This window comes from Narcine bancroftii, chromosome 12 (genome assembly GCF_036971445.1).
Source record: "Narcine bancroftii isolate sNarBan1 chromosome 12, sNarBan1.hap1, whole genome shotgun sequence".
Taxonomy (NCBI): Eukaryota; Metazoa; Chordata; class Chondrichthyes; order Torpediniformes; family Narcinidae; genus Narcine; species Narcine bancroftii.
The window spans coordinates 3,957,677-3,976,010 of record NC_091480.1 but is presented as its reverse complement, the minus strand read 5'-3'; the positions used below and the strand labels follow the sequence as shown (position 1 = coordinate 3,976,010).

Below are 18,334 nucleotides of genomic sequence, written 5' to 3'. Positions count from 1 at the left end.
AAGAAAAGCAAATAATTATCAACTCAAGTTTCCCCTTGCTGCAGGATTTATCAAGGTGACAAATCATTCTGCACACATTGTACCAAGTACAGGGTATAACTTGCCAGTGTCTTTAATCAAAACTTGACTAACCAGTAGCTCAAAAAGTAAATACATTCCCTCCGGCAGAAGTGAACCTCCGGTACTAGGTAAACAAGGGCTGTCGTGCATTGGACAACAAGCTCTCTTGGATCAGCAGGTATGAACGAGCAGTTCCTTGGCACCAGGTGCACAGCAGTGTGAGCTTCATGCAGTGTGAGAGAATTCAGTGCGTGAGGGAATTGGGTTGTGAGGGAAGACTGCATTGCAAGCTGACATTAAACAATAGGAGACATTTAAAGGACAGCTCAATCCACCTCCGAATTGGGACATGGTATTGGGATTCAAACAGGGAGATGTTGCTCAATGCCACATTCAATCAGTCGGGTATTTCCACTAGTTTTGATGCTTCTGCAGTTCACTAGCTTATGAAAAGATGTATTATAATGTGAAATAAGATCCCTAATGTAATTGGTGTTCTTGTAACTGAAGGGTTTAATTTAAGGGCAATTCACAGCAGTACATCTATGGAATGGTTTTTCCTGCTCTATGTGGCTATGTCCAACACCTCTGACCGTGTGCAGGAAGTATGTCCAGCTACTGACTTCACTGCATCCTGGAGCCAGAGCAGTGGATGAATTTCTGGAGTATCTCAGATGCTGAGATAACATGGATAACGTGTAAATCTGAGGTGGTCACATAGGTAAAGAGAATGAGATACCACTGCAGGTGGTAGACGAAGGTGGGTAGTTCAGGAAGGTCATGTGGCCATCCCCCTCCTCAGCAGATAGACCTCAGGGCAAGATAGCTTCCTGGGAATGTGACACCACAGATGGTTCTGCACAGGAGGTGAGGGGAAAAGTTAAATGTTTCAACGCTAGGGAATTTTGTAATGAGTAAAGAGGAGTTTCCAAGGCCACAGACATGACTCCAGGATGTAATATACAAGGGTGCTGGAGGAACTCAGCAGGTCATACAGCATCCATAGGAAGCAACAGGCGGCCAACATTTCAGGCCTGAGCCCTTCATCAGAACCATCAACTGCCCTTTGCTTTCCAAGGATGCTGTATGACCTGCTGAGTTTCTCCACCACCTTTGTGTATTGTTTTAGTAATCTTGCATCTGCAGACTTATTTAACCATCTGTTTGACACCAGGATGGTATGTTGCCTCCTTTCAATGTCTTGGGGGATTTGAGCAGAATTAAAAATGTCGCTGACTCTCAGAGACACAATAGATTCTTCAGATGCTGGGATCTGGAGCATACAAATCATAGATAATACATGAACCACAGAGTTCCTTCAGAAGATGTCTTTTTTTTTTAAAAATCACTGTTTTGACTTAATGGCAAAGTTTTTGATCAGCTGAGGTCACCGTACCCTGGAACTGCGCAGTGACGCCCTGAGCAGATGTTTGGATTTCAGCAAGTGGAACCTTCTACCTGCTCTGGGTTGACTTTTCTCAAATTCAATATTGGGTTATTCTGTAGTAGAACAAAGAGATTTGGGGGAGGTGTATACAGTTCCTAGACAGGTGACATGAGTTGGCAGTGTTGTGAAGAATGAATTTGGCAGTCAGGACATTGAATGCAGGAGCGAGGATGTCGTGTACAAGGTGTTGAGTGCACACTTGGTCAATGTGTGCAGTTCTGGCCATCAAGCTGTGAGGAAAATGACATTAAGCTGGTAAGGGCGCAGAAAGATCCATGAGGATGTTACCAGGAAGGGAGGGCTTGAATTGTAAGGGGTCCCTGCATAGGCCAGGGCCTTCTCCCCTGGTTTGGAGGCTGAGGGATGACCTTGTAGAGGTTTATGAAATTATGAGGGGAGTCACTTCTTTTCTCTAGGGCAGTGGAGTTTAAAATGGGAGAGAATAGGTTTAAGATGAGAGGGAAAGACTTGAAGAGGACCTGAGGAGCAAGTTGTTGACAGAAGGTGGTGGGTATGTGGAACAAGCTGCCAGAGAAAGTGGAAGAGGCAAGAATACATACATTTAAAAGTCATTTAGGCAGGTACATGATTCAGAAAGGTTTAGAGAGCCAAATGTAGGCAAACAAGAATGGCTTGAATAGGGAACTTGGTCAGCATGGATGTTGGGCTGACAAAGAATTGCTGGAGGAACTCAGCAGGTCAGACAATATTCATGGGTAGAAATGGTCAGTAAGTATCAAGTTGTGAACTTTATTTACATCGGGGAACAAATATGCAACAGGAGACACACACCCGAATGCAAACCGGTTTCACTCCAATGCAAGCTAACTACAATCAGCCACAACTGCAGAGGGTTAAAAGGAAACAATACCTGCTGCCCCCTCTCCTGACAAGCACATTTGGCACTCAAAGCTATTTACAAATTAGATTAGACGACGCACGATGGTTTCCTTTGAGGAGCAGGCGAAAGGGAACCCGATCTATCTACACACCTCACAGTGGGTTCGTTCTCCAGCCCTGTTTGCAGCCCCCACCCTGCAGCAGCTCGCAGAGTTACCTCAGCAAGAGGACAAAGGAGAGAGAGAAAGAGAGAGTGGCTGGACCACATGGTCGAATTTTTATACCTGGCATTTGGAGCTGACCCAAGTACTGGCCCATGTGACTCCAAGTGACCAATTCTAGGGTGATTTCAGGTGACCAACCAGAAAAGTCGTGTCGACTGTGGGAGGATCTGACATTCAATGACTGGGGTTGGGGGAGCATTGACCTTTGATCTCTTCCCATCCATCAGAAAGGTGCCCCTCAATGTTACAGGAGGCCAGAGATGATAGAGTATAAGGCAGAAGGTGTGGGAAGTGGAGAGAAGTAGAGGAAGAAACCATAGGAAGGGAGGAAAGAAAGGTTAAATACAGGAGTTGGTAAAGAAGAGAATCCAATGGGGTAGGAGTGAACTAAAATTAGGGGAAAAAACAATATTCATGCTATTAGGTTTTAAGGACATGCAGGGAGGAAGATGATGTTGTTCTTCCATCATTTTACGTTTGGTCTCCCAATGACAATGGATGAGGCTGAGGATAGACATGTCATTGTAGGAATGGTTGGGAGAGTTAGAAAGGTTGGCTACAGGAAGCTAATTTCAACCCACAGATGGAGCTTAGTACAGTTTCTCCATAGTACTCATGTTAAATGCAGTCGCTGACTCTCCTCTTACCTTTTGGAATTTGCCTCTTTGGTACGTGTTTTGACCAAGGCATGTGAGATCTGTGCCAGAATAGTCGTGGCAGAATCAAAGTGAGCATTCTGTAAATACTGCCAGATTGTGAATTGGACATATTTTGTGATTGAGAGTGGTAATTGGCTGGATTGGATGACGTTTGTTTGAGTGACATGGAACAAGGCCTGAAGAGAATGTTCAGCAGTGAGTTGAGATGTCGTCTAGTCTGTGTCAAGTCTCAGTTCCTCCATCCATGCGAAGCAACTCAAATTGTCTAATTATTGGGGGTTATGGAATCACAGCAGAAGTCAACATGCTTCCTTCGCACTGGACTTCCCTCTGAAATTGGCTGCAAGTGTTACTCCTCTCTGTTATGATGCTTATGCCCAGCTCTGGCATGGAAGAAATAGGAATTCATGAAGCCTCCTCTCAAGGTTCAATGATCTATCCAAATTGCATGGGCCAGTCCTGCAGTCCATTTCATAAACTGAATCAGAAAATTGTCCTCCGATTAATTGCAATAGAATGACTGTGAAAGAGGAACCATGTTGTGCAGTAATCTCCTCAGAGGATGAGGGAAGCCACTTTGACAGTGGATCAGTCACAATACTTCACAAAAAGCACTGTTTTCTGATTTTAGAGATACAGCACAGGCCCTGCCAGCCCATGACCCCAAATACACCCATGTGACCAATTAACCAACAAATCCCATACATCTTTAGAATGTTGGAGGAAACCCTGGTGGTTACAAGGAGAACAAACTCCTTACAGACAGTGTTAGATTCGAGCCCCGGTCACTGGCAGGAGTGTCGCACTAGCTGCTGCGCTAACCTTGCCACCCAATGTTGCCATTTAATGATGCTTCCTTTTGCTAGGGCTCAGTAGCATAATTTATTGATAAGCTCCAGCATTTCTCTTCTTAGCACTGAGGAACACTTTGAAGATTACGGAGAGAGCAATGAGAATGACTTTGCATCCAGCAGTTTCTGTCAGGATGGAGGCATCAATGGCCACTTAAATCGCTCGTCATTACTTTGTCCCAGGTAAGGGTTTGCTGTGTTCTGCACCTGCTCAGTTTGTGGACATAATATGCAGTTGCCTCGGAATGCTGGTTGTCAAGTTTGAGAGTGTGATCTGTGTGCACGACTCTGCTCTTTCAATGTTTGTCAGTCACTAACATTATTTTCTTAAAAAGTAGGTGAACATATTGAATAATGGTCTCTCTGTTAAGGGAAATGTGTAAGTGATCATGGAATTTTTGAGCCGTGTCTTTTATAATCTCATTTCATTTGCTCTGAATTTGCACCTTTCCCATGCACCCCAATCACTTCTTAAATGTGTGTCCTTTTTTCTCTCGTCTCCCAACAAATCCCTCTGATTTTTCCAGTGATCATTTCACTTCAACATTACAAAGTTTCATTGGGGAAGAGATGCTGGAGTTTTACTGCGCCCAATGTCATAAGCAGATCAATCGCCTGGAAGATCTCTCTGCGCGCATCAGCAATCTTGAAATTAATAGGTAACTGCATGGTTCTGCCTTGCTTTGGATTGGGGATTTTCCTTGTTTATTTTACTTTAGGAGCAGAAATTTTACACCGTATGGAATTACGGTGAAAGTTGTTGGAATGTGAAGTTTCCTACCAGGAGTCATTTGAGGGAAATCCTTAGTATTTGATACCTGTACTAATAATGGGTTAATTCCACTGGGAAATGGCAAGTCATTGCAAGTGAACAGTTAAAGGTTGTAATGAAAAGGAACATTGTAACAGGAGAGGTTCATAGGAGGATTGGCAATCACCAGGAGTGCTGTGTCTCTTTGATACACGAGGCTGGGGTGACAATTGGTGCCTTGAAATCTTAAGCAAACAAAGAAAACTATTTGGAAAAGAGACCAGGTTCTGGTTGTTGCCCAGTGTTGTTTCAGTCACATCCTTTAAAGTTTAAATGTGAGGGTTTGTGCCTCCATCCCATTAGGAAGCGAGTTCCAACTCCTACCACTCTTTGGATCCAACTGAAACAAAAGAATAGCCCAACTAGTTCATTCTTCCTGCCTTCATTCAAGTGCCTGCAACACTTCACTGTTTCCAAGTTAAATTCCGTCTGCCATTCCTTGACCCACCTTCCCAACTCGTCCAGACTTTTGGATATCCTAATTTTCCACTAAACTACCATCAACTATCTACAGAAAATTTAAGAAACTGGAGAAAGAAGCTTTACGTCTCACATCTCCATCTCTACCTGATGATTCGATCCTTGCTGGTCACTTTGGTTCCAACTCTCAGAGTTGTCCCCTTTATTCTACTACATCTTCCTCATTGCCTGTAATCAATTCACCGCAGACAAAAATCTGCAAAAGCTAAAACTAACCAGGAGGTTAGGCAGTATCTGGGTGGAGAGAAGAAAAGCATAATGCTGGAGAAACTCAGCAAGACAAAGTTTATGTAGCAAAGATAAAGGTACATAACCACCATTTCAGGGTCGAGCCCTTCATCAAGGTGTGAGGAAAATGTAGCAGGTGCCCAAGGTTGGGCTCAAGTCGAAATGTTAGTTATGTATCTTTCTTGGTTCTATAAAGTACAGTAAAAGCACCTGGTATCCGGCTCCTATTGGGATTGGTAGATGCCAGATAAGTGTATTTTCCAGTTGCTTGAGACTTACTCTTACAACGTCTAACTAATAAACCTGCATTAAGAATGAACAGTTTAAAAGACAAAACTACTACACTGTACTTACATTGAACAAACTTTCCTTACATTAATATATATATATATATATATATATATATATAAACCTTAAAGCATTTTACTTTATTATCAGTCACATTCTTTGAAAACATTTAACCATTGCTGCATCTGCAACTTTTCTCCCCCTCCGTGGAGCCGCCCGAAAGACGAACAATAACATTACATTGAGGCGACTTGCCCACACAACAGGTGAACCAGCTCACAGAATCATGGACAAGTTTGCAGCAGATCTAACTGTGAGAGCTCTGGGTGCAGGCAGCTGATGTCATAGAGGTCCCGGGAGTCACAGGCATCATAGGGTTCTGCCCCTTGCAGCCGCAGGTCTGGTTTGAACAGGCTGAAGCCCAATTCCAGGTCAGGCAAATCATCTCAGACGCCACAAAGTACTAATGTGTGGTTGATTCACTCGGCCAGGAAACAGCAGGCCATATCATCAACTTCCTACACCAGCCACCAGTTGCGGACAGGCATGAAACAATCAAGGCGCTCCTGATCCGAACTCTTGGCCTCTCCCGCCGTGAGCGCACAGAGCGGTTGCTCCACATGGACATCCTAGGCGACTGCACCCAATCAGCCTTAATGAATGAGGTGCTGGCACTAACAGATGGCCATAACCCATGTTTACTGTTTGAGCAAGTCTTTCTCAAGCAGATGCCAGAAGATACCCGCCTCCTCATCGCTGAGGATGATTTCAGTGAAGCTTTCAAAGTTGCGGCCTGCACAGATATCCTATGGCACACCAAGCAGCATGGTGGGGCCTCCATCGACCAAATTGCTGCATCACTCGCTAAGGCCCAGTTCAGACCATTGGTGTTTTTACCACCAAAAGTGGGGTTCAGGAACCCACCATTGCTGCCCTTCCTGTTCTTTACTAGGAAATGCCGGGGCCGGCTATTGCTAATGGCTATGGTGGCTGGCCACCACGATAGCCTCCTTTACTTAAGGGATGAACACTCCAGCCGAAAGTTCCTTGCAGACACAGGGGCAGAAGTTAGTGTCCCCCCCTTGAGCCATGACACCTGCGCTGGGAAGTCAGGACCGGTACTCACTGCTGCCAACTACAGTATTCACATACATGGCATGTGAACCATCCCACTACAGTTTGGTTCCAGCCATTTCACCTAGTCATTTACGCTGGCAGCAGGATCGCAGCCTTTATTGGGTGCAGAATTCCCCCGGGCGCACTGTCTTCTAGTGGGCCTCAAGGGATGGCGCCTAGTGAATGCCAAGACCTTCCAGATCTTCTCGCTCGGCAAAGCCAAGTTACCGGCCCCACACCTGGACTCTGACTTTGTCAGGCAACAAACTTGCCAGAGTACTAGCAGAGTTCCCAACCATTATTACATCACAGTTCTCCACAGACGCCCCTAAGCATGGTGTACAGCACCACGTTCCCACTCAAGGACCACTGCTACACACCCAGGTGCACAGGCTTCCGCCCAGCTAACTACACCTCTCCAAGGAGGAGCTCAGGAAAATGGAGGAGATGGGGATTGTCTGGCACCCAGACGGACTGTGGACCTCTCCGCTGCACATGGTGCCTGTCAGCTGGATGATGGAGGCCATGCGGTGACTACAGAAGGCTCAACGATGCCACTACGGCCAACCCCACTCAGGACTTTACAGCCAATTTTGCACGGGGCACACATCATCTCCAAGGTCGACCTGGTCTGCGGGTATCACCAGATTCCTGTCCACCTCAGCAATGACCCCAAGACGGTCCTCATCACTCCATTCGGCCTATTTGAATTCCTGCGGATGCTTTTGGACTCAAGAACGTGGCACAGATGTTTCAGCAGCTTATGGACTTGGGCATGGCTTGGATTTCATCTTCATCTACTCAGATGATGTCTTGATCCTCGCAACAAGAGCATTTGATGCCATTTCTGTCGCTGCCTGGGTGAATATGCCCTGCCCATCAACCCCGCAAAGTGCCAGTTTGAGCTGTTGGGCTTTTTGATTTCTTTGGGCACCACATCGACTGGCATGGAGCGGTTCCCTTGCTGGTGAAAGTTGAGGCCATACGCCAGTTTGCCAGGCCAAGTACAGTCAAGGGCCTACAGGAGTTCAGGGTACGATCCTACCGTCAGCGGCCCGAATCAAGTGACCCCGTTTTGCCTGATGTTCGGCAAGACCAGGGAAATCACCCGGGACATGGAGTCAGACCAAGGACACCCTTGCAAACACCACCCTCCTGGTGCACCCACGGGTGATTGTGCCCACAGCCCTCACGGCTGATGCTTCCACCTCAGCATCAACAGCTGGAACAACTAATTAAGGGTCAGTGGAAATCACATTCTTCAGCTGGCACCTGCAGCCCCTCCCCACCCCGAGCTGAAATACAGTCACTTCGACCAGGAGCTGCTAGCCTTCTGCCTCATCATCTGGCACTTTCAGTATTTCTTGGAGGGGTGGGAATTCACAGTCTTCATGGACTACAAACCCCTCAAGTTCACACTTGCCAAAGTGTCTGATCCATGGTCAGCACGGCAGCAACGCCACGTGTCATACATCTCGAGAGTATTACCACCACCGTCAAACATCTCCAGGAAAAACAATGTCGTGGCCGATGCACTGTCTCGCACTTTCATCCACTCAGTGCATTTTCCTGTGCCCAGGGTTGGACTAACTGGTGCTCGCTGAGGCACAACAGCTGGATGAAGAAATGGTGGCCTACCACACCGTAATCTCGGGCCTGCAACTTGAGGACATCCCCATTGGCCCAACAGGCAGCAGGCTTCTCTGATGTATCCACCGGCTAATCCCAGCCCATCATTCCAGCTGCTTGGAGGCATCGTGTTTTCGACATACTACATGGTTCGGCCCACCTGCCTATTTGGGCAACCATCCAACTGGTGGCAGATAGATTTGCTTGGCACAGCCTACGCAAGCAGGTCAAGCACTAGGCCCTGAAATGCATATACTCCCAGACCTCCAAACTCCAAAGGCACTTGAAGGCCCCCCCCCCAACGTGGATGTCATCGGTCAGCTGCCAGTCTCCCAGCAGGCAAGGTAACTGTTCACCGTGGTCAACAGGTTCACCAAGTGGCCAGAAGCTGTACCGCTCACTGACAGGTCCTCAGAGTCCTTCATCAGAGCCCTCATTGCAAGCTGGGTTGCACATTTTAACATCACCTCAGTTCATGTAAGCACTGGCACAGCTACTTGGGACACAGCTGCACCCACATCCGCAGTCCAACGGACTGGTAGACCGTTTCCACTGGTACCTGGTCGGCCTTGATGGCATGCCTCTAAGGCCAGGATTAGGAGAGTTGGTATACGGTGCCCCACTGATGGTTCCAGATGAGTTTGTGCCAGTGGCTGTGGCACAGAGGAGATAACAGCAGCAGTGCTCACAAGATTCCGAGAGAAGGTAGGAACACTAGCTCCTGTCCCAACCTCGTTCCATGACTCTGCTCCTTCCTTTGCCCCAAAGGACCTCTGGGTCTGCGACTACATCTTGGCCCGCAGGGGCATGCACTGGACTCCACTCCAGTGGCCGTACGAGGGCCCTTATGAGGTGGTCCGTCAGAATGGAACCATGTGTGTCCTTGACATGAGTGGCCGTGAGGAGACCTTCACCATTGACCGCCTCAAGCTGGTGCACCTAGACCTGGAACCCCCTGTGAATCTGCCTCCCTCATGTTGACGAGGTTGGCCACCCAAACAGATTAAAGAGATGTTAGCCGTGGACTCCACACCTCCTAACTCCTGTTATGGGGGTGGGGGGCGGGTCAAGTCACAGCTTGCTCACTTAACAGGCAAACCAGCTCACAGAGTCGCAGGCAAGTCCGCAGCAGATCTGACTGAGTTCTAGGTGCAGGGCAAGCCCATAGGCAAGTGGCAAATGTCATTAAGGTCCTGGGAGTCACAGGCATCATCGGGTTCTGAGGGATTTAAACGTGTGCAAGAGATCTATTAAAGTCAGTTGGATGAATTCACTTTCGACTCTGTGGTTCTTTTGCTCACCACTTGCCTAGTGTGACTACAATATATAATTAACTCCCCAAGTTTACAGATAAAAGCTCTGACTGGGACGACTTTTACTAAGCAAGGAAAAGGAGACACTTTGAGAGTTACCTGAACAGCAAACAGCATCAACCAGCTCTTCATCCTGGGCGATGCCATTGCTATTTCACACAACTTTATTCAAACAGCTGCTACGAACAAAGTCCAACCAAGGCTCTCCACTGGCTGAATATTTGTTCCCATCTTCACCAAAGGTTTATGTTACTTTGAAGAACATTTACTTTTACAATTTTAAACTTGCGTATTTTTACTATTAATTTATTCTTATTTATTTTCCTCAATTCCTTTTGCCAGTTGCTTGAATTCTGGGTGCCAGGGGTTTTGCTGTACTTTTATACAACAAAGATAAAAATACATAACCAACGCTTTGGGCTTGAGCCCTTTATCAAGGTACGAGCAAAATGTTGGCAGGTGCCTGACAAAATTGCCAACATTTTGCTCAAACTCTGATGAAGGGCTCAAGCGCGAAATGTTGGTTCTGTATTTTTATCTTTGCTCGATAAAGGACACTGTTTGACCTACTGAGTTTCTCCAGCATCGTGTTTTTTACTTCAACCATAATGTCTGCAGACTTTGGTGTTTTACTCATTGCAAAGAGAAACAGACCAGGTCGCACGTCCTGGGACTGTTCTGAGATGTTAATTCTTTATCTTTCCACAGATTCTCCATGGGGTCCTGAATATTTTCTGCAGTTAAGTTGCATTGCACACCAGTCCTACTCACATGTGCATGGAATTCTCCCACAAATGTTATCAGTACATAACATTGTCCTTGGCCAACAATTATCTGAAACCTTTAACATTCCACTACATTTGTACATGACGTGTGTGCTTTCACCAGCCGTTATCAAGGAATTCTTCTGTTCCAGATATTTTTCTGTTTAACACTCTGCACTAAAAATAGTAGCCTGGTGTTGTGTCAGCAAGCCATTAGAAAATGATTTTGTGGTTAGTTCTTGGTGAAATAATCCCAAACTCTGAATGTGTGAATTAATCCAGAATGTACAATGCTTGTGGAGACCTTGTTTGTCAGTCCTGAGTCTTAATCTCTGGCTGGAAATTCAAAATGGAAGGTTATTCTGATTCTTTGTAGAGTGTACTCCCCTCCCTGTCCACAATCTTTCAAACAATGTTCAACTCTTTAGTGTATTTATCGAGTCGTAAAGCACCGAACAGGCTCTCTGGCCCCACTAGTTCCTGCTGACCAAGTTGGCATTCTGGGCTGGGACTGTCTGCCTACAGTTGGCATATATCCATAATCCTTTTTGGAAGGGTTGTCCATCTACCTGTCCAAATATATTTTGAACATCATCACTTTATCCACTTCTACAGCTTCCTCTGGCAGCCCATTCTAGATAAGGAGCCCCTTCTGAGTGACATCTCTCACCTTAAACCTATGTCCTCTTGTTCAAGAGCCATCTACCCAGGGGGAAAGAGTGAGCCTTCATTTTATTCATCTTCCTGATTTTATAAACCTCATGGAGGTCACTCATCTACACTTCTAACTTCTCTACAACTGGAACCCTCCAGTCCCAGTAACATCCCAGAGAATCTCTGCTGCATCTCTTCCAACTGATTGATATCCTTCCTATAGCTGGGAACTAGAACTGTACACACTACATTGTAGGTTATGCCACACTTGTACAAATGTATTCGAGATCGTTCTGCACGACTGAAATGTCACTTTGTTCTTTCGTTGACGACATCTGTGAATATTTATTTATCCTATCATTATCTCTCCTTCTGTCTGGACATATTGCTGTATCCTACATACCTGTATGACCGCAATGAGGAAGAATTTCAGTGCACATATAATGTACTCGACAATTTCATACCCTGCCTAATGAAGACAAATGTGCCGAATTCCTTCACCACTTGTCCCCCTAAGGTACCATTTTCGAGGAACTATGCTCCACTATTCCTAGCTTCAGGACTCCTGGGCTCTACTATGATTAGTGTATGACCTGCCCTGGTTTAATTTCCCAAACTTCACACTTGCCAAGTTAAATTCCATCTGTCATTCCTTGGCCCAACTCATCCAGATTTTTCGATATCCTTATTTTCCACTAAACCACCACTTTGATCATCTGGAAATTTAAGAAATGGAGGAAATAAAGGATTGTATCAAATTAAAAGCTCATGCATACAAAGTTGCCAACAGTAGTAGTAAACTAGAAGATTGTGAAAACTTTAAAAAGTAGCGAAGATCCATTAAACACAGCAATAAAGAAAGGAAAAATAATTGTGAAATTAAACTAGCACAAAATACAAAATCAGATGGTTAAAATCTATCTATTTGTATGAAGCAGAAAAGGGTGGTTATGATGGGAAGTGAGGACCTCAATGCAGACACCATCATCCGCAGTACAGGGTACTGCTGAGCAAACTAGTGGGTCTAAAGGTCGATAAGGACTCTGGTCCTGATGGAATGCATCCCAGGGGTTGAAAGAACGAAGTTACAGTCGATGCACTTGTGGTCATTAATAAAAAATTCTCTGGACTCTAGGAGGTCCTGGTGGATTGGAAGACGGCAAATGTCAGGCCGCTGTTTATAAAAGATGCAGGCTGAAGGGAGATATCTAGAGGCCTATAACCTTAACATCTGTAGTCAGGAAAATGCATGAAATTGTCATTAAGGAAGAAATTTGGATAGATATGTTACGGGATGCATCTGGGTGGTTGTGGCCAAGTTGTTTCTTAGGGTGGGAGAGTCTCTGACAAGAGATGCAGAGGAATTTCTTTAGCCAGAGGGTGGTGAATCTGTTGCCACGGTCAGTGTGGAGGCTGGGTCATTGGGTGTATTTAAGGCAGAGATTGATAAGTTCTTGATTAGCCAGGGACCAAAGGTTATGGGGAGAATTCCAGGCAATGGGGCTGTGTGGGAAAATGAAGCAACTCATGATTAAATGGCAGGGCAGACTCGATGACCTATTTCTGCAGCTACATCCTATGGTGTTGCACTAAGATGCACTTCACCATCTTGATAATGGTGTGAGAGGCTCTGCATCAGAAAATGTGAGTAAGCCTGCCCCCTGGTGAGGATGAATGGGCAGTGAAGTTACAGGAACTTTAAATGAATGGTTGTGGTAGTCTGCAGTAGACGGTCTGTCCACAGAGAAGTAGCACTTAGTTTGGGACTGGCAGCTACCCTCTCCCTCCTCGACAGTAGAAATGAGGATGGTGCTCAATCAAGCTGGAGCTCGGGGGCTCTGTGTGGAAATGCTTGTGTCTTTCTTTGGCTTGGCTTCGCGGACGAAGATTTATGGAGGGGTAAATGTCCACGTCAGCTGCAGGCTCGTTTGTGGCTGACAAGTCTGATGCGGGACAGGCAGACACGGTTGCAGGGGAAAATTGGTGGGTTGGGGTTGGGTGTTGGGTTTTTCCTCCTTTGTCTTTTGTCAGTGAGGTGGGCTCTGCGGTCTTCTTCAAAGGAGGTTGCTGCCCGCCGAACTGTGAGGCGCCAAGATGCACGGTTTGAGGCGATATCGGCCCACTGGCGGTGGTCAATGTGGCAGGCACCAAGAGATTTCTTTAGGCAGTCCTTGTACCTCTTCTTTGGTGCACCTCTGACACGATGGCCAATGGAGATTTGGCCTTTGGATCCCCCTTCATTTGTCTGAATTGGAATGTGGAAACATGCAAATTCAGCCCACCCTGACATTCCAGAACCGATTTGGGATGACTGTGAAAGGTAACTATGGATTTTGCAATGGCAGCAGAAGGGAGGCAACCAGTGCAGTAATCAGTGAGGATTTCCTGTTTCCAACAGTGGAAGGAGGGTGGGGGTTAAATCTGCTGAGTGAGCAACGCTGTCTGCAATGATTGGATGGGAGCTGGAGGCTACTTGTTTGCTTTGGTTGACAAGAGTTATGTTTGTCATGCTAGTGAAGTAACACAATGTCCTGAGAGCACATGCAGTTAAACTGGAACACTTCCAGGTTCAAAGTGTGTACCAGACTCGGAGAACAATCCTCTGTCCATTGATAGAGGTCTTGTACAGAAATGTAAAATTCTAAAAGGGATAGAGGTTGTTTCAGCTGGGAGGTGAGACTAGAACGCGGGGCGTAGCCTCCAGATTCCAGAGAGTAGATTTAAGACCAGTGAGAAGAAACCCCTCTCCTCCCAGAGAGGAGTGAACCTGTGGAATTCTCTGCCCAGTGAGGAAAGAGAGCCTGCTTCATTGAATGTATTTAACACTTGTTATTTTGAATAATAGAGGAATTAATAGTTAAGGGGAACAGGTGGGTAAGTGGAGCCGACTGAGTCCAGGGTCGGATAAGCCATGGTCTTGTTAAAAGGTGGAGCAGGCTCGACAGGGTTAGCTGCCTCCTGCTCTCTCCTGTATGTTCTCTTCGCGACTTAAGTCCTGTGAATGAGGTGTGACCACAGTTTACAGGTTTCACTTCCTGAAATCACTGTTCGTTTTTTTAAATCATGAAGTTGATTTCAGATTCTGGGTAATGACCACAGATGGGAATGTCATTTTGGGGCAGTTACTGGGTACTTGTTAATGCCCTTCCAGAGGAAGGGCTGAGCCTCGACTGTTGACCACCACTTTGAACACTTGTCCTGCTAAGTGACAGCACCTGGCCATCTCCTAGCCCTTTCCATGCTACCAGTAATGAAAGTACACCTTTAACAAGGAACACGTGGGTGTGGAATAATTTTCAAGCGGTGGCCCCAAAGTCTGCCTGTTCCATTTGGAGAGTTCGATAAGGAGTGGGAGTGCATGAATTTCCCACTTTCCTGCTTCAGTTCCTGATTCTACATCCTTTTTTTCTGCTTTTAGCCCCATCATGAGAATCGGCAGCAAGAAGGTGTCTCGGTAAGTGGAGTTTGCAATTGAAGACTGGAAGTGTAACATGAAGGTCTGGTGGGAGGAATGAATGATCTGAGAGAGTACATCTGCTGGAGATCCTCAATGAGATGAGGATTAAAGTGGCACAAATCTGGTGCAAGTGCTGAAATGTAGGGATGAAGGTAGTTGGATGCTGCCAGCTTTGTATAACTGATGCCTTTCTCAGATTTTGGCTACCTCCAAATCGCTGAGAGGTATTTCAGATGTGCCTGGTGGGACTGTCCCAAGTCCTGCACAGACTTTCAACCCATTCCATTTGAATTGGTTGGCAGTATCTTTCTATTGCACAGAAATATTCAACCCAATGCATTGTGTAAGGACTTTTACTCTGGGCATTTCAGACACTGATATCAAACTGGTGGATGGGGAAGACTTGCTGGCTGGAGGGATAGGGGCTAATGACTGATTTGTGTGGGGTCTTGTGTGCTGCAATACTGTGAGAGCATCACAGTTTTCACAGTCAATTGATCTGAGCTCTGTTCTGATGGTCATTGTCCTGGGGAGTTGCTGTGGATCTGTATAGAGGTGGTCTGTTTAACAAGGTTGAAGATGATGGTGCTGTGGACTTGTTTAAGGATGCAGCCGGATGTAGGTCAGCTGGAAACTTGGGTCAAGACACGGCAGATGTGAGGGTCATTGCACGATGATACATTTTAGGAGATCAAATGCAAGAGGAAACTGTAGTGTAAATTGCAGGACCTATTGGCACGTTGATGTGCAGAGGGATCTCGGGTGCAAATCCACAGCTCCCTGAAAATGGCAACACAAGTAGGTAGGGAGGTAAAGGAGGCGAATGCACGCCTGCCTTGTCAGTCAGGACATTCTAAAAGTTGGGAAGTTCACTTGCAATTGAACATAACTTTGGTCGGGCCGCAGTTGGAGTATTGTGTGCTTGCGTTACAGCAAGGATGTGTTGGCTTTGGGTAGGTGTGGAAGAGGTTTACCAGGCTGTTATAAAAACACAAAGCTGGAGAAACTCAGCAGGTCAAACAGTGTCCTTTATATACCAAAGGTTAAAAAACAGGGTGTTGGCTGGATTGGAGTGTATTAGATGAGAGGTTGAACAAACTTGGGTTACTTTCTCTGGAGTCTTGAGCTGAGGGGAGACTTGATAGCAATACAAGATCACAAGGGGCGGGGCATTTTTTTCCCCCCAGAATGAATATATCAAAAACTAGAGGATAAGGCTTTCAGGTGAGAGGGGAAAGGTTTAAAGATTTACGAGGCAAGTTTTTTCCATACCTGAAGTGTTAGGCTCCTGCAATACTGCTAGGTAGTGGTGGAGCCAGATATGATAGCCATGTTTGAGGCAGGGAAAGCAAGAAATGGGGAGGGGAAGGGGATGTAGATCACATGAAGCATATGTGCAGCTTAGTTTGGCCTCATGGTTGGCACAGACACTGGGCTAAAGGACCTGTTTCTGTACCATTGTGTGATGTACTTGTGGATAGTTTCAGGTGAGGAATTACTTTGTGTTGCTTGACTCCATCTACTGGGAAGGAATCTATTCATGCTGAAATGTGAGTGGTGTGAGCTGGAAGTGCCAGTGCGATGGGAGGTGGCTTCAACAGAGATGTGTGGTTGGCTGGTTCAGACTATACGGTGCCCAGTCAGACAGACAGACAGTGGTGTGCCTGGCACAGCTTGCCCGAGCTCTCACCCAAAGAGAGGTTGCACTGTGCTGCCAGCTTTGGAAGCTGCCTCTGCCTTCAGCAGTCAATACTGAAACCCTTCTCTTCTTGCAGGCACCTCCACAACAGCGCAGCCAGCAGCGACAGCATGGAGGAGCTCCCCGGAAGCATGTTGAGCCATTTGCCTTCGGATCTCACTGACCAGGTCAGAATTCAAAATGGAGGCTTGCCGTTTCTCACACATCGGTTTAAATGTTGCTGGTGTTTGGTACTTTGTTTAGAAACTGTTTTAGACTGTTTGTAGTCTGGAGGAATGGGCTTGAGTGCAGCTGTGTTCAAACCTCTGGCTCTATATTCACTGAAATACTCCCTGTGCTGTCAAACAAGTTTTCTGACACTCATCAATATCCCAGGCCTGAGCAGCTGTTTTCAGGCTTCAGCTTCGGCAGAGATCATTTTGCCCACACTCTTCCCTCACCTCTTGCATGCTCACGCCCAGCTTACAGCCCTTCATACCATCTGTTTCTCCCTCTGTTTGCTGGGCAGGTGATAGTCCTGGAAAAGCGGGTTACAGAGCTGGAACAAGAAAATACAACGAATGGGGAAGTCCACAGTCGACTTAAGCAGGAGAACTTGCAGCTGGTGCACAGGTAGGAGGCCTGGGGAGGGCGTCCCAGCCCCCGCGGCTGCGTGTCGGTCGTCCCAGCCCCCGCGCCGGCGTGTCGGTCGTCCCAGCCCCCGCGCCGGCGTGTCGGTCGTCCCAGCCCCCGCGCCGGCGTGTCGGTCGTCCCAGCCCCCGCGCCGGCGTGTCGGTCGTCCCAGCCCCCGCGCCGGCGTGTCGGTCGTCCCAGCCCCCGCGCCGGCGTGTCGGTCGTCCCAGCCCCCGCGCCGGCGTGTCGGTCGTCCCAGCCCCCGCGCCGGCGTGTCGGTCGTCCCAGCCCCCGCGCCGGCGTGTCGGTCGTCCCAGCCCCCGCGCCGGCGTGTCGGTCGTCCCAGCCCCCGCGCCGGCGTGTCGGTCGTCCCAGCCCCCGCGCCGGCGTGTCGGTCGTCCCAGCCCCCGCGCCGGCGTGTCGGTCGTCCCAGCCCACCGCTCCAGCGTGTCAGCCGGAATCACCATCAAATTTCCATCCCACAACGAGCACTGTGTTAACTCCAATCCTCTGTAACTCCACACTTGCCCTCTATCCCTGTCTGCTTGTCTCTCTTTCAACCTCCCACTGATCTCTGTGCTGAGTTCAGTTTGATGTTACAAATTGCTTCACAATACAGCAAAACCCTTGGTATCCAGTATCTATGGGGATTGGCGTGTTTTCTGGTTGATCGGCACTTCCTCTTACAATGTCTAACCAATACACCTGCGTTAAGAATAAACTGTTTACTGGACACACTGGACAAAACTTCAAATGTTTTACTTTTATTTTCACTCACTTTCTTTGAAAACATCTACAGGTTCCTTCCCCCTCCACAGAGCCGTCCGAAAGATGAACAATAAGATTATAGAAAATTAACCCCCCGCCCGTCCATGTCTACAGATAAAGCCTCTGACCAGGTTGACTCTAACTAAGCAGGCACCCCAAGGCTGAACGGCATCAACCCGCTCTTCATCCTGGGCGACGTCATTGCTGTTTCACACAACTTTACTCAAACAGCTGCTATGAGAAAACCCGACCAGGGCTCTCACTGGCTGAATATTTTGCTCCCATGTTCACCAAAGGTTTATGTGTTACTTCAGAGAATATTTACTTTTACAATTTTAAACTTTCATATTTTTTTTGCCAATTATTTTGTTCTTATTTTTTAGTTTTTTATAATTTATTTCTTTTTTTTTTGCTGGTTGCTTAAATTCTGATAC

At 46.9% G+C, this 18,334-nt stretch overlaps 1 protein-coding gene across 5 annotated transcripts in view; it reads left to right on the top strand.

The window, feature by feature from the left end:
• Nucleotides 1-18,334, top strand: part of rab11fip3 (RAB11 family interacting protein 3 (class II)) — a 99,680-nt gene that overhangs the window by 68,497 nt on the left and 12,849 nt on the right. For 3 of the 5 annotated variants that reach the window (XR_011347130.1, XM_069905317.1, XM_069905320.1), the window contains exons 5-9: nucleotides 4,130-4,264; nucleotides 4,609-4,740; nucleotides 14,783-14,818; nucleotides 16,597-16,687; nucleotides 17,029-17,132. Coding sequence is in view for 4 of the 5 variants with exons in the window: in XM_069905317.1 (XP_069761418.1) it covers nucleotides 4,130-4,264; nucleotides 4,609-4,740; nucleotides 14,783-14,818; nucleotides 16,597-16,687; nucleotides 17,029-17,132 (498 nt within the window). In the remaining variant the exon portion in view is untranslated. The remainder of the gene's footprint in view (nucleotides 1-4,129; nucleotides 4,265-4,608; nucleotides 4,741-14,782; nucleotides 14,819-16,596; nucleotides 16,688-17,028; nucleotides 17,133-18,334) is intronic. The other 2 variants (XM_069905318.1, XM_069905319.1) reach the window with 2 other exon arrangements.